The sequence below is a fragment of the Pipistrellus kuhlii genome, unplaced genomic scaffold (assembly GCF_014108245.1).
Source record: "Pipistrellus kuhlii isolate mPipKuh1 unplaced genomic scaffold, mPipKuh1.p scaffold_m20_p_37, whole genome shotgun sequence".
Classification (NCBI taxonomy): domain Eukaryota; kingdom Metazoa; phylum Chordata; class Mammalia; order Chiroptera; family Vespertilionidae; genus Pipistrellus; species Pipistrellus kuhlii.
In genome coordinates, this window is record NW_023425537.1 from 4639500 (window position 1) to 4655776 (window position 16277).

Below are 16277 nucleotides of genomic sequence, written 5' to 3' on the forward strand. Positions count from 1 at the left end.
CTAAAATGGCCATAATAAAAAAGGAGGGGGAACCAATATCAAGTATTTGGCTAAGATGTGGAGAAACTGGGGCCTCCATAGGTTGCTGGTGAGAATCTAAAATGGTACAGCCGCTTTAGAAAGCAGTTTAGCATTTCTTTGAAAGTCAAACTTAAACTTCCCTACACATCTAGCCAGGAGAAACGAAGTACAGGTCCACACAAAAACATAAGAAACATATCTGCCAAGTAGAATATATGGTTCTTATTTAGGTCCTAATTTGATCAAATCATCAACTTGACAAAGGCATTATGAGAGAATTGGGGGAAATTAAATATAGTGTTGATATCAGATATTAAGGAACTAAAGTTCTTATCTATTAAAAATATGTCCTGAAATATTTACAGGTGAAATATGTCTGGGATTTGCTTTAAAATATTGGAACAAAAAAAGAGTAATGGGTAAAATAGAAATAGAATATTGATAAATGTAGAAGCATAATGATGGTACATGTGCTTTCTCTGATACTCATTCTTTCGTATATTTGAAATTTTTCATAAATGAAAAAATTTAAACTGAAGCCTTGACCATTATAAAAAGAGCCTCTAAGAAATACATAAAGGAAAGTAGGAAGTAATGTTATGTAACTTGTTTCAGCCCAGCACTGGTCCATCCTCTCTATATCTTGCGAAAATTCAGTTATTACTGCCATGCAAGAAGTTATCTGAGCAGAGATTTAAGTGAAAGAGCAGAGACAGAGCTTTCAGTCTTCTTGTCTCACCGCTTGCTAGCAGGTAGTAGCTTTCTTAAGTTCCTGAATTGCAAAGTGCACATAGATCTATTTATCAGCACGTACGCAGTTTGCTTTTAGTAGCTATTAGTATTCCCAAAAGTGAATAAAGCACCATCTTCCCCTCATACAAATTCTCATACACATCACAGCCCTTTTTCATCCTTTATAAAGGCCACTGGTTTTCTTCCTCAATGTGAAAGGTTCCAGGATTTATAGCTGCTTTTATTGGGGGTGTGGAAATTTTACAGTTCTTAAATATATGCATGTATTTAATGAAAATCGTGTATGATATACTAAGGATGTATTATTATTTGTTTGTTTATTTTCTCCTTTTTCCATTTTTCAGTACATGTACTAGCCTTAGCAAGTTCTGTTCCAAACTCAGGCACCTTGACTTGGCTTCCTGTACATCAATAACAAACATGTCTCTAAAAGCTCTGAGGTAAATTCCTTAAGATAAGATTGTCCAACAATCAGAACAAATACTTATTAAAAAAAATAACTGACATAAAGTTGGAATTGAAGGAAACTATATTTTATGGATACATACAACGGTTTAGAATAGATCTTTTACCACTTGCCCAATTATAGGACAGGTGAAACGACTGAGGTAAGTAGGGCTTATTTATACGAGAGTGATTAGTTGTTGTTTTCATGGAGGCTTTCTCCCTGCTTCCCCAAAAATGACTCATAGTGTCACTTAGTGGTTAAAGGAGTGCTCTGGATTAGGTCAGTAATTAGGTACCTTGAACAAATGTAGTCCTTGTGAGTTTTTCCTTGTCATCACAGGTTTGTTACTAGGATTAAACCATGTTATCATTATTTGATAACATTAAGCTGAACCATATAAAGTTGTCAATATTTCAACAGTTTTTGTCTTTAAAAATGACAGTTTCATGTTTTAACTTAATATATATAAATTTCTTAGCATATAGTAAGCACTCAATAAGTTATCGTTGTTTTAATGATACTGTATTTTTTTTTAAATACATTACAGAAAATATATCTTAAAAGGAAGGTGAGATGCCCATTCTCTTTGTAACTTTGTTTTTATCAGGCTTTTATGGTCCTATATATTGGTTACATTTATGAATAATAAGAATTAAACTACTAAAAGATTTAGTTAAGTAGAATATAAGTAATCTAAAAATGTGGCTCCTAGACTTTGCTTGTGAATATTAAGCAGATATGTATCTAAGGCTGTTTGCTGTATAGGATGATACCTTAATATAATAACATTTAGAGTTTACAAAATATTCACATAAATGATCTCATTTATTTGAAAACCTTGTGTAGTAGATAACCTTGTGAGGTAGATATAGTGTCTACTTTACAGACCGAAAATCTAAAACTTTAGTAAATACCAGGTAATGTAACTGAATAAGATACTGTTGTTGCCCTTAAGTTTCTCAGAGTCTAGTGGGAGAAAAAAACAACACACTAAACATGTCATCATGTTAGTGTGGTAATAGAAGCAATACAGTGCTGTGATAGAAGTATGGTCAGCAGTTTGGGGAGAACATAAATGTGGCTGTGGCTAATCTTGATTAAAAGAGGTTTTGGCAGGCTTCCTGAAGTGACTTGCTGGAAGTCCTATTAATGTTGAAGAATGGGCTTGAACCAAGATCCCCTGGTTTTATTTTATAAATTGGTTAAGAATTTTCCAAAGAATGTTATAGAGCTTTGGATTCTTCCATAAATCATATGTGAAATCAAAGCTCAAAGATAAAGCTAGTATAGAAGCCAGAGATCAAATTCAACATTTTAAATTCAGCCTATAGAAATAGTACTCTAGATACTTCCCAGATAAGTAATATTTATAGGTCCCCTGTAATTTTTAAAGTAAAAGTTTAAATGTCCTCATTAGTACTTTGATAAATAATAAAATTATTTGATAGAGAATCTGAGTTTGACTCTAAGCTTTATTAACTACTTGCTCAACTTAAACAAGTCACTTAATTGTTTCCTATCTATGGAACTTATAAATATGTGATAGTACAAAAAGAATATAATTTGAAAAGTATATACCTCCATTAAAATCTAACATACCTGGAAACAATATTGTGTTTGGTGTGTGTTAGTTAAGCTGGATTTGAGCTAGCCCTCCTAGTGATAGAGTTTACATGAACGAACACCACAGATATCAATAAACCTACTTTTGCAATTAGGAGATTGCCTGTGTTCTAAATCTATATTACGTAAATACATATATTCTTGGAAGATCATGGGGCTCTATCCATTTCCCAACTAAGTGGCCAATAAAATGAGACTTTGGTGCCTTTGGAATTGGATTTAGTCATGTGTTTGTTTCATTTTGTTTTAACCAAGTGAGGGATGTCCACTGTTGGAGCAATTGAACATTTCCTGGTGTGACCAAGTAACCAAGGATGGCATCCAAGCACTAGTGAGAGGCTGTGGGGGTCTGAAAGCCTTATTCTTAAAAGGCTGCACACAGGTAATCCTCTATGTAGTGCTTGTGAATGATAGAGAAACTTAAAGAATATGTAATTGTTTTGTGTTACTGACCAAAGACATATTTACCAAAAATTACTGTTTTCCTTAGAGTAAAAAATAAAAAAAGAAGAAGAAGAAGGAACACCTGACCAAAGATAAATTTTGGTTTTGAGGGGAGGCAGACTGGAGAGACAAAAATCATACTGAGCAAGCACCATAGGCAGGAAGGATTTGATGCAATTTAATCTGAAAAGAAAACTTGCGTATTGTTACTGCCCAAGACTTGAACTGGATAGCTATCTTGATAATTTTCACTGGTTTTTAAACCACCAGAAGCTTTTCGTAAATGTACCAAGTATACAGCAACCTACATTTTATAGTGTTGATGCTTATTTCCTGCCAGTCACATTACAAATTCAACATATTTTGTCATTACTGGAAGGCATTGGCATGGGAATAATCAAGAATGGGTCTCTAAGTGACTGACTCTCATTACCTTATTATTATTTTTTTTAATGATTACTCAAACCATGCCTTGAGTTCCATTAAAAATGCCCTCATTTTTCCCCACCACCACGATGGGAGATGTTCCATTGTTTGAAACAGAGCTTTGGAAGTATTACTACCTTCAAACAACAGCTTGCACTTCTGGTTATTTATGGAATCCTGAAAAATAGTGATTGGAACACATCATTACAATCAATTACTTGCCATCTGCTGTACTCATGGCACTCATCTTCCAGCAGCAGATAAACTGTGGGTTCCTTTCTTAGCTCCTGCTCCCAAAAATACAGGGAGTGTAGAAATGTGAAAATTCTTTTAGATTCCTAAATGCTCAGCAAAATGCTGTAAAGCATATTTATCAAAAGAAAAATCCTCAAACATTAGGCAATGTTTATTTTTTCTTGATTTTATGATAAGAATTTGATATGGTAAAAACTGCTCTGACCGGTTTGGCTCAGTGGATAGAGTGTTGGCCTGCAGACTGAAGGGTCCCAGGTTCAACTCCAGTCAAGGGCATGTATCTTTGTTGTGGGCACATCCCCAGGAGGGGGTGTGCAGGAGGCAGCTGATCAATGTTTCTCTCTCATCAATGTTTCCAACTGTCTATTCCTCTCCCTTCCTCTCTGTAAAAAATCAGTAAAATATATTAAAAAAATAAAACATACTGATCATATAAATTACACTTTTATGTGACCATGGTTCATTGTTCCTTTGAACAATGAACTTGGTTGGCTATATTTAAAATATATTGATGAATGTGTACACTCTTAAACCTTTATCTTTTGAAACAATGTCAGTAATTATTTTTCTCTCATTTAATCTCTCTAGCTAGAAGATGAAGCTCTCAAGTACATAGGTGCACACTGTCCTGAACTGGTGACTTTGAACTTGCAGACCTGCTTGGTAAGCAGCCCTTCCCACAGCTCTTCTGTATTACTAATTGTCTTCCGTGTTATTACTGTAATAGTTTCAGTCATGAAGGCCAGTTGTTTTTCCCCTTTAACCCAGGGGACAGTAGTCAGATGACTATTTACTTGCTTAATGATAGTCCAGGGCCTTTTTAAAAACATATTTTTATTTTAGAGGGACAGGGAGAGAGAAACATAGAAATATCAATGCGAAACATTGATTGCTTGCCCCCTATTGGGAATCGAACTTTCAGCCTAGGCATGTGCCCTGACTGGGAAAGTGTTCCAATAACCTCTTGGTTCATAGGTCGATGCTCCACCATTAACACACATTGGCTGGGCTCTCTCAGGGACTTTGACATAGATAAATGGGTAGTTTATTCAGAATTCTAAATTCTCAATAGGCTAACTATAACTTCCTCCTTTTCTTTTCTATTTAAGACTACTATGTAGGATCAAGTCATTCACAAGCTTCAGTATTTAAAATATTTTTGGTAAGCTCCTTTTCCTTTAGGACTGCTACCTGATCAATATTAAATCTGCTTTTATTTCTTTCTGGTACTTTTCACAGGTGACATTTTTTCCTTTTCTGCAAAGCTACTAATATCTATGGGGATTTTTTGCTCTTGGTTTTTAGCAAATCACAGATGAAGGTCTCATTACTATATGCAGAGGGTGCCATAAGTTACAGTCCCTCTGTGCCTCCGGCTGCTCCAACATCACGGATGCCATCCTGAATGCTCTTGGTCAGAACTGCCCACGACTTAGGTAAACATTTATTTTATTTTTAAAAATACATTGGGTTTTAGGAGAGAAACCCTACAGATTTGTGTTTCACTTATTTATGCATTTATTGATTGGTTCTATATTTTCATTTCTATTTTTATATCCTCACCCAAGGATATGTTTATTGATTTTAGAGAGGAAGAGAGAGAGAAACGTCGATTGGTTGCCTCCTGTACACAAGAAAGCAGGGATGAAACCCGAAACCTAGGTGTCTACCTTGACCAGGAGTCCATCCTGCAACCGTTTGGTATAGGGACAGCGCTCCAACTCAGCCAGGGCCATTGGTTCATTCTTGTGTGTACCCTGACTGGGGAATCGAACCCTCGGCATAGCGGGATGACACCTAACTAACTGAACTACCCAGCCAGGGCAACATTTCTTGTTTAGCTTAAAAATACTGGGAAAGAACAGAGGCCTCCTTCACTTGGAACCTTGGAATTGTGAAGGTGGACACTGCAAGGCCACTGCCCTCTTAGATGCCCTCCTTCCTGCTTTATACTTTATTGGACTTACATGTAATTGGCCTGAACCAGTGGATAATGTTCTCGATTTTTTACTTCTTACTAGCCATACTAGAAAAAAAATCATTTTATTTTATTACTTGAGAAAAGAAATAAAGAGGCATTTTCTCTTACTAACTCTTTCATATGTAAGATGGTTCCCTGCTTACAATGGTTCAACTTATGATTCTTTGACTTTATGATGGTGAAAGGTGATATATATAGTAAATAAATTATATGAGATAGTCAACATTTTATTATAAAAATAAGCTCGTGTTAGGCGATTTTACCTAACTGGGGGCTAATGTAAGTGTTCTGAGCACATGTAATATAGGATTGGGTAAAATTATGATGTTTGGGAGGTTAGGGGTATCAAACGTACTTTTTACTTAACAATATTTTCTACTTTTGAGGGGTTTGTCTGGACATAACCCCATCACAAGGCAAGGAGTATCTGTAATTCCTTTCTGAAGAAAGTTTTTGAAGGCCTATCCTGTGGTCATTTATATTGTAATAATGATGCTAGGTACATAGCAGGAAGTATTTAAAAAGAAAAGACAGCCCTATAGGAGAACCTCCTTTATGCTGATTAATGGTATTTTAGAGCAAGCCTTATTTCTTCATGGCTCCACCTCTCTGCCTAATCGAGGATTGGCTAAATATTTATTAAGAATGCTGTGTTGGCATGCACATGGTATCAAACCCATGTTGATTCTGTAAGAGCACACAACACACTGTTTTAATCTCCATATACCATCTTTAAACAAATAAAACTTGTATTTATGTGTTAGACATATTTGCCATAGTTTTAAGTGATTCACAAATATTAATTTATTTAATCATCAAACACCACATAAGCCCTGTTGATGAAGAAAACTGAAGCCCAGAGAGGTCAAGTAACCTGTTCAAGGTCTCACAGCTAGAGTAAGTTCAGGAGCAAGGATTTAAACCCAGGCAGTTTGGCTCCAGAAACCACTTGTTTTACATAGAATAATCATTTATGAAACTTTTTTGTAATCATCTGGCCATACGTCTAATTGTAATTAGTGAAAGAAAATTTGGCTATAGTATCAAAATTCCTTAATAGATTCCTAAATAGACTTGTCAAAATTAGTAATAGAAGCCTAGAGTAGAATTCTATTCAGGAGCTAAGGAGGTAGCCAAACTCCTGTCTAAAAATATTACAAATATTGCCGGGACCGGTTTGGCTCAATGGATAGAGCGTCGGCTTGGGGACTGAAGGGTCCCGGGTTCGATTCCGGTCAAGGGCATGTACCTTGGTTGCGGGCATATCCCCAGTAGGGGGTGTGCAAGAGGCAGCTGATCGATGACTCTCATCGATGTTTCTAACTCTCTATCTCTCTCCCTTCCTCTCTGTACAAAATCAATAAAATATATTTTTTAAAAAAAAGAACAAAATTAAAGCTCTAGGAAATTGCACAGCCTACATCTTCAATTAAAAAAATAAATAAATAAAAATAAAAATAAAAATAAAAATATTACAAATATTACCCACTTGAGGTCCAGTGCATGAGGAGGGAGGTCCTCTCAGCCTAGCCTGTGCCCCCTCACAGTCAGGGACTCCTTGGGGGATGTCCGACTATCAGCTTAGGCCCATGATCCCTCTTGCAGTCCTGGACCCCTTACTTCTTACTGCCCGCCTGCTTGCTGCTCCTTAGTACTGCTATGGAGGTGGGAGAGGCTCGCCACTGTGCTCGCCATCCACATGCCTCCTGCACGCCCCCCACTGGGGATCGAGCCCACAACCCCAGCATGTACCCTTGACCACAGTTGAACCTGGGACCCTTCAGTCACAGGCTCTATCCACTGAGCCAAACCGGCTGGGGCTTATCTGGTCCCTTTTTGTTTATTTTTAGTGATTTCAGAGAGGAAGGTAGAGGGAATCATTGATCCACTGCTTCCTGTACACTTCTATTGGAGATCTAGTCGCAACTGGGCATATGCCGACCTGGAAGCGAACTTTGACTTCCTGCTCTTTAGACCATCGCTCAACCACATAGACACACTGGCCAAGCTAATTTATCTTTATTGTTGAAAGAATTATATATTGCCCCTTTTTTCCTCCATTGATCCCCTTCACCCCCTCTAATTGATTGTCAGTTGATAATGATTTCTTATACATTAGTGGTGGTGTTTTTTAACTTCTGTAAATAATTTGTAAACAAACATAAATATTCTGTGGTACCATAGTGAGTTGCCACCAAACTTTTCACAGAAAAGATGGGTTTGATTCCTCAGTCCTGTGGTTGGTATTTAGGTTGTTGTGAGCAGTTCCTAAATAGGACAGTGGCTGCCAGCTCAGCTCCCCTCTCCACGGGGCTTCCTGTGGGAGGAGGCAAGAAAAGTCAGGCTATTTATTCATAAGTATGGAATTTCATATTTGGGATAGACTTGTAGTTAACAGTTCTTTTATAACATTTAAAAAGTCTATTTAAATCTGAGTGGACCTACATGTAAAATAGGGAAAGAGAATAGTTTCATTTAGCAACAGATTAACAGAGTATCGTCTCCATTTCCCTTGTTTTCTAGAAACAGGCTGCCCTCTGGGTGCAAGGAGTATGCCATCAAAAGCCTTTTTGTTTATTTATTTTGTTTGTTGCTTTTTTTTTTTTAATGCTTTATTGTTGAAAGTATTATATATGTCCTCTTTCTCCCCTCCCCAATAATCCCCTTCAGCCTGTTCTCCCTCCCCTTCCAGGCTTTCAGCACCCTATTGTCTGTGGAGAAGCCTTTTAAATGCATTTTGGCATTAACTACAAGCTTCTTTTATATTCTTCTGAATGCATAAGTCCGCAGTGTTGTATTTACAGGATCACTTTATGATGACTCCATGAAAATGAATGGCAAGATCTTTATACAGACTTGCTTAGTTATTAATGTCACTCTATATTATACAGTCCTTAGGGACTAGGAGGTTGTTTTCTTAAATTCTTGCTATTTTAATAAATGTGATTTTCAGGCACCAAGGACTTTACTTTCACTTTGTTTTTTTTAACAGAATATTAGAAGTGGCAAGGTGTTCTCAATTAACAGATGTAGGCTTTACCACTCTGGCCAGGGTGAGTATTTTCTCCAGGTTCTACCTAAGTTTTGCTTGGGATTTTTATTTCAGAAGAATGAGTGAGGATGGAGATGTGGAATGGCAGCAGAATTGATGGCGTGGGGTGTGGGGGAACTTCCCTGTGGCTGATGTTCTGGAGCGTTCTCATGCCACAGCTACTAGCTTGTATAATTATAGTATTTGAAATTATGACTGTCTTTGATCAATGTAATGGAAGGACTTTTGCTTTCAGGCAAATTTATATTTAACACCACTTAGTTTTCTGGTCTTAAAGTTTCTCCATATTTTAAATGTTTGTATTGTAATGTTTGGTTTTGTGTTTTATAGAATTGCCATGAGCTTGAAAAGATGGACCTGGAAGAGTGTGTTCAAGTAAGATTGTGGATTTTTACTCAAAATTACATTATTATAGAAACTTACATAACATGCACACAAGAACATTCGCTACCCTCCCCTAGTGTAACGCAGTGTCTGGCAGCACGCTGATTTAATATTGCTGACTCTCCAGGCACACCTAGCAGAGGATCATGGTATCTGTGTCCAGGAGAAAATATAGGTCATCAGTAAGGTTGTCATTGGAAAGAAAGCCCAGTCAAGCCATAAGATATTTCCTTAGACCTCTACAAGGTTTTGATATTAGTAAATAATTAAAGCCCCGTCACACTGATGTATAGCCCTGCCCTTTTTAGCTTAACTGGACGCTAGACCCCTTACGTCATTAGCCCTAGACACTTGAGTCTGTATGGAGCTCTGTCCTTCAGGCAGGCAACCAGATACTTCCTTAATAGCAATATCTTTTCTTACCAATTTTAAGAGTTTTGAGATTAGTTGATTGAGGAAAAACTTTGATGGAAGACTCCTAAAAAGAAGATAGAATATCAGTTTTTTCTAAATTACCTGTTATCCAACACTACTTAGCAGCTATTAGTTCTTAAACTAAAATTTGTCTCTGTCTGCTTATCTCTTACACATGCTTGGTGTCCTTTCCAGTGTTAGTCCTTCTGAGTGATGTGCACACACCTGTCTGCTCTAGCTCCCCACTGCCTTGGAAGAATTTGAAAAGAAGCACTGACTTGCTTTTTGTCCTAAGATAACTGTAAAAGACTGTTCTTCCTTTAGGGGTTCTTCCTTCCTGAGTGTCAGGTAACTCATATTCCAGCAGCCCCTTTGTGCCACCTTTGGGAAGGCAGCTGGCACCCAAAAAGATAACATTAACCTTTTTTCATGGAGCATTATCTCCCTTTTGTTTTCTGTGATGGTTTGAAATAAGTAGAACAAAGTATGGTGGGTAGAAGTTATGAGGAGACAGATTTTCATTCATTTAAAAAATAAAAGTTTTCAACCAGTCTGTTCAAAGATGAAGACTGGAGAATACTAGATATGTCCATGCCTAGTTTCTCAAAGAACGATTCAGGTATCTATTGGATATCATCCTCAAGATTTGTTATTTGAGAATTGATATTAGGATATCAGTCTAGATTACAAGTATAGTCAAAAGTGAGGTACAGGTCATGAGGTTTTTTCCTTGGAATTATACATAAAATAAGCTTATGTGTTTCTTTCAGATAACAGATAGCACCTTAATCCAACTTTCTATACACTGTCCTCGACTTCAAGTATTGGTGAGTTTGACTCTGAAAGTTTTATGTGTTTACCGAATTTAAATACATTTTTATTGATTTTTAGAGAGAGAAACGTAGATGTGAGAGAAATGTTGGTTGGTTGCTTCCTGCGCACACTCCGTTTGGGCACTGAACCTGCAAATGACATGTGCCCTGATAAGGAATCGAACTGGCAACTTTTCAATGCATGGGATGACGCTCAACCAACTGAGCCACACCAGCCAGGGCTATTTATTATACTTAGATTTAATCAAAGCCCAACTCTTACTTTCCTCTTGTCTACTATTTTGGGAAAGCATATTTTTCTAAATTGTCAACTTACAGAGGACCAAGAGAGGAATTAAGAAATGTTAAATGTTTTCTTTATCAGTACCTGGAAACTGAAAACTAACGTGCAAAGTATGAGTTCTCCCTCCCACATGAATGGCGTTAAAATTTCCAGAGGTCCTGGGAGTTGATGGCCAGAAATACAGTTTGCGTCACCTTCGGACCAAAACAGAAGCAATCCAGGCTTTTAGTAGGGAGAATTCTCTGCTGCTGTTCCTTGTAACACTTTGGGAAACAAAGCATTCTGGTTGACCATTCTTTTTTTATTATTTGTTTTGTTTTGTTTTGTTACTGATTTCAGAGAGAAGTGGAAACGGAAAGAGAGATTGAAATTTCAGTGATGAGAGAGAATCATTGATCAGCTATCTTCTGCACACCCCACACTGGGGATTTGAGCTCACAACCCATGCATGTGCTGGAACTGTGACCTGGTTCATAAGTCAACGCTTAACCACTGAGTCACGTCAGCCGAGCATGGTTAATCATTCTGTATCTAGGTTCATTTTTGGTATTTGGTGGCACCTTGCTCTCCAAATTGGGCCAAGGGTTCTGAGTTTCACATGTAGGAACCAGGAACTTAAGGAAAATTGATACAGTGAAGAGATTTATATGAAGAGATAACTACACCTGACAGCTATCAGAATCAAGTTCTTTTAATTAACTTGGCATCCCCCTGTACCAGGTAATCAATATATAGTCCAGATTATTGTGCAGGAAAAGCTTGAGCCCCTTGTCCCTGTAAAGAAGAAAAGTGTTCATTTGAGGGGGTGGGGGTAGTATTTTATTTATGAACTATTTCATAGTCAATACATAAATTTACAAAGTATATTTAGAATCACACAGAAATGTCTATCATTGATTGTCAAAAGCAGAACCCCAGCAACTCTAGTTTGCTTTCTTTATTTACCACATGGGTCTAGTGATGGTTCCATATGCATCAAAGTCAAACTAGAAAGGTCTCTCTGATGTACATAGGCCTCTGGCTAGAAGAATGCCATAAGATATATCAGTGTCCTTCCTTGCTCTATTTGGCTGCAGAGTCTGTCTCACTGTGAGCTGATCACAGACGATGGAATTCGTCATCTGGGGAATGGGGCCTGTGCTCATGACCAGCTGGAGGTGATTGAACTGGACAACTGCCCACTAATCACAGACGCATCCCTGGAGCACTTGAAGAGCTGTCACAGCCTTGAGCGGATCGAACTCTATGACTGCCAGCAAATCTCACGGGCTGGAATCAAGAGACTCAGGGTAAAGATGGCTGCATCACCCTCCAGCTCTAGTGTTCTCAGCACCCTTTCTCTCTCTATTTTTTAGATTTAGATTGCTTTGATTTTTACATTTACTTAGACATTTAGCAAAAGATGGGAGAAATGGAGAGCAAATGTACAGGAAGATAGTTTCAGGTGGAAATGTAGGAAAATACCCGCTGAAGGGAAGAAAAGTAGGTCTTCTCCCAGCAGTTTCTCCAGTGATGTCCAGAGTGTAATAACATGCCTGGAGTCCGACACATATGCCACATTTTGCTTATAAATGAAAGAAAGTAATAACAAAGAAAATGTTTAATAGGATTTAAATTTTATATATATATATATATATATATATATATATATATATATATATACTTTTATTGATTTTTTATAGAGAGGAAAGGAGAGAGAGAGAGAGAGAGCTAGAAACGTCGATGAGAGAGAAACATGGACCAGCTGCCTCTTGCACACCCCCTACCGGGGATGCGCCCGCAACCAAGGTATATGCCCTTGACCGGAATCGAACCTGGGACCTTTCAGTCCGCAGACTGACGCTCTACCACTGAGCCAAACCAGTTTCGGCAGGATTTAAATTTTTAATTTGTATTTTCTTCCATATCAGCCCCTCTTGCTGGGATTTTTATTTATTTTAAAATGTGCTTGTATTGATTTTTAGAGAGAGGAGAAGGGAGAGGGAAAGTTAGATGAGAGAGAAACATCACTGATTGGCTGCCTCCTATACTCCTCCACTGGAGGGGTCTAGCCTCAACTTAGCATGTGCCCCAACTGGAAATCAAACCAGTTACCTTTTTGATTTATGGGTCAGTGCTCAACCACTGAACTACATCAGCCAGGTGGGATTTTTTTTTTTTTTTTTTTTTTTTAAGACGACAAATGGATCAAGTAATTTTTTTCCATTTTTCTGTTTGCCCTCTCTCCCCCTGTAGAAGAGAGGCCCATGTATAGTCAAATGACTGGAAGACAGGTTGCCAGCAAGGAGGTTATAAAAGGCTGGATGGATCTATGTATTAGATTATTCCGCTCAAAAGACATTTGTTGGAACTTCTGCTTCACACCTGCTGTGGGAAAGGCACTGTGCTTATTCTCCCTCTCAGCCAACCTCTAAAAACTCCATGTTGGCCCTATGGCAGCTGAGCACATAGAGGAGCACCACACCTCATCTTGATTTTCAGTTGGCCTCGGCTCCTCCTCCCCCATCAGCCCTAGAGGACTGAGCACAGCTGCAGGGGGTGTCCTTGCAGCCGTCTTCCTAGTACACCAAAGACGAGAGCCGCAGGTCATCAGGAGAAAGACTGTCCACCGTGATTTGGGGGACAAATCTTAAGCTTGTTTCAGCTGTGGGAATCAAACTAGGAATCCCTTTGGGAACGGGTTAAGAAATGAGTATGAAGTTTTTCCCCACTTGTGTTATTATGGAAGCAGAGACCAAAGTTATGTGAGCTTATTTAGTCATTTAGAGGAATGTGGTACAGAATAGGACCCAGGCCTCTCCAACATCCTGGCTGCTGGTGTTCAGCCTCTGCCCTGCTTTCATGGCCACTCAGTGTTTGTTCTGAAAAGTAGCGTTGCTCTTTCTGTTTAAGCCCTCTCTCTCAGTAATGTTTCTGTCTTGTTTCAGACCCATTTACCTAATATTAAAGTCCACGCCTACTTCGCACCTGTCACTCCACCCCCATCAGTGGGGGGCAGCAGACAGCGGTTCTGCAGATGCTGCATCATCCTATGACAGTGGAGGTGGCAGCGGTGGCGAACTGAGTATTTAATGACACTTCTAGAGTTACCGCGGAGTCTCCAGTGGAAGCGACCCAGTGTTTGGGCAAGGGTTACCACGTGAGGCAGCCTCCAGATTCCCAGAGCCACACGTACATACACATACCCATCCACTCTAGCTCTGTGACGGGGACTGAAGATTGTGCTGGCTTTATCAAGTGGATTGATAAAACTTAGCCATTCCTGTTGGACGTTCCCAGAAGAAAATCATAGGCAAGTAGGGGGAAAGGGGTGTTCCAGCAAACCCAGTGTTACTGCTTACTACGGTTTCTTTATTTTATTAAGGGGTTTATTTGGTGATTTTGGAACAGCAACTGCAGTCCTCCAGGGTCAAGGAAAGCATAGAGAAAAACAATATATGTTGTATCCAGGGACCAGAAAGAAAATTTTGCATTTTATAAATGGTAGCCATACATTGTGAGATGACTACACAGCTTCTGTGCTTCCTCGTTCCCATGCCAACATGCTGAGCATGCTCACAAAGAAGGCTCCTCCATTCCGCCTGCTGTTGAGCATTTGGCCCAGTGGTTTCCTAACTGGTCACATTGAAATTACTGTGGTCCAAATGTGATTACTTATTCGCTCAGATTGTCACTGTCTGTAGCATACTTGTGCACCTGTTGTCCTTTGTTGCTCCCTCCTGCATCCTTGTCCCGTCTGTCACCTGTTCATAGTCGCTTATTCACACTCAGTTGTTACTCTTATGCTGTTGTTGTGTTTACAGTTTGCATTTTGGATGATTAGTTGGGGTTACCAAACATTTTTAAAAGAGACATTATCAATAAATATTTTTTTAATCCTAATTTTACCAATAGGGGACCCTGCCTGAATCTTTGCCAGTCTGAAGGGAAACAATTACAAAAGCAAGAAAAGTTATGAAGAGAAATTACGCTAAAACTATTTTGATGATAGTAAATTTTGCCTTTTGGGTTCTGTGATATCTTGTGATATGTGATAATATGCATGATATGCCCAACACTCCCTGCACATTTTTCCTTCCATCTGGCTCTGCTAATTGAGAGCAAAATGCATTATCAGTAAAGAGTGGTGGAATGGCAAATCCCAAAGCTGAGCCTGGACACCCCACCACCCAAACTCGGGCACGTTGTCTGTTCACTGAAATTGAGGTGTAATCAGTGACATCCCTGATTTGTGTCTTTGGGGTTGTTTTGTTTTAGCAGAAGTGCTATTAGAGGCACTGTGCCATCTAGCCAATCAGTATCTCTCTCCCCCACCTGTATCTCAGCCTATCAGGGACCCTGTAACAGCTGGTCAACTGTTTGAGAGTGTTGATGGTATCATTTAACATCGGAGCCTCAAAGGACTGGAACCTGTCAGCCTTCTCTCTTATTCTCCAGACTTCCCATGAATGAAATACAAGAGTAGCTAGGTGAAGGAACTGGGGCAGCAGAAAGAGAACATTGAGGAAGAGGAAGTAGGGCTCTCAGTGCCTCTGCCCAGCCTGGTCATCAGAGTTGAGGGATGGGTAGGGTATTCAGTGCCCATGACTCAGTCAAAGATGCTACACACACACATACACACAATCCTGCAGAGTGAGTTAAATGAGTTTTTAAAGTACTAGAAGTAGATTTCTAAACCCAAGGTTAAAAACCATATGTCTGTTTTTTTTGTTTTTTTTTTTAATAGTATGACTTTTGTAAGAATTGTGTGATTTATTTCTTCATGTGAAAGGATCCCATAAATGTGTACAACCCATCAGTATTATGTTACATTTATTTTAAATCATATTTACTCCCTTTTAAAAACTAAAATTATATTTTTTAATTCCCCCTTCCCTTTTTCAAATCACATTGTAAGGAATATATTTTTTAAACTCTCCTGGCTGTGCCCCATACCTATAAATATATACATGTGCACACACACTTCCAGATGTAGTTCATAATATTCAGATCCCCAGGTCACTCATTCAAACAAAACTAAAAAGAAATATTTAGGGCCCATCTGCTCTAATGTATAATGTTTTTTATAGTGCCTGAACAAATTAACCATAAAACCCTGATTGATTAGTGAGTGTGGATTTGAATTGCCCAATAGATGAGGCTATTAAGGATTAAGGGTACTTCTTTACTATATATATATGTATGTATATGTACATGGTCCTACTCCACCAGTGCATGAGTTCTTGGAAATGCTGTTTCTCTCCTCAAAGAGTGTTCCCACGTGCACGTCCATGTGGACTTGCCCAGGTGCCCCCTGCCTGTCTGGGCTGAGCACAGAGTGGAGTGAGGAGAAAGGCCGGGAGTGTGCAGCAGTATGTGAT

At 38.7% G+C, this 16277-nt stretch overlaps 1 protein-coding gene across 3 annotated transcripts in view; it reads left to right on the forward strand.

The window, feature by feature from the left end:
• Positions 1–16086, forward strand: part of FBXL20 (F-box and leucine rich repeat protein 20) — a 54177-nt gene extending 38091 nt beyond the window's left edge. For all 3 annotated transcript variants that reach the window (XM_036407940.2, XM_036407938.2, XM_036407939.2), the window contains 9 exons: positions 1119–1214; positions 3101–3227; positions 4559–4633; positions 5276–5406; positions 8944–9004; positions 9334–9378; positions 10572–10628; positions 11994–12206; positions 13845–16086. In XM_036407940.2, coding sequence (XP_036263833.1) covers positions 1119–1214; positions 3101–3227; positions 4559–4633; positions 5276–5406; positions 8944–9004; positions 9334–9378; positions 10572–10628; positions 11994–12206; positions 13845–13952 — 913 coding nt within the window. In that variant the 3' untranslated portion in view covers positions 13953–16086. The remainder of the gene's footprint in view (positions 1–1118; positions 1215–3100; positions 3228–4558; positions 4634–5275; positions 5407–8943; positions 9005–9333; positions 9379–10571; positions 10629–11993; positions 12207–13844) is intronic.
• Positions 16087–16277: the final 191 nt, after the last annotated feature.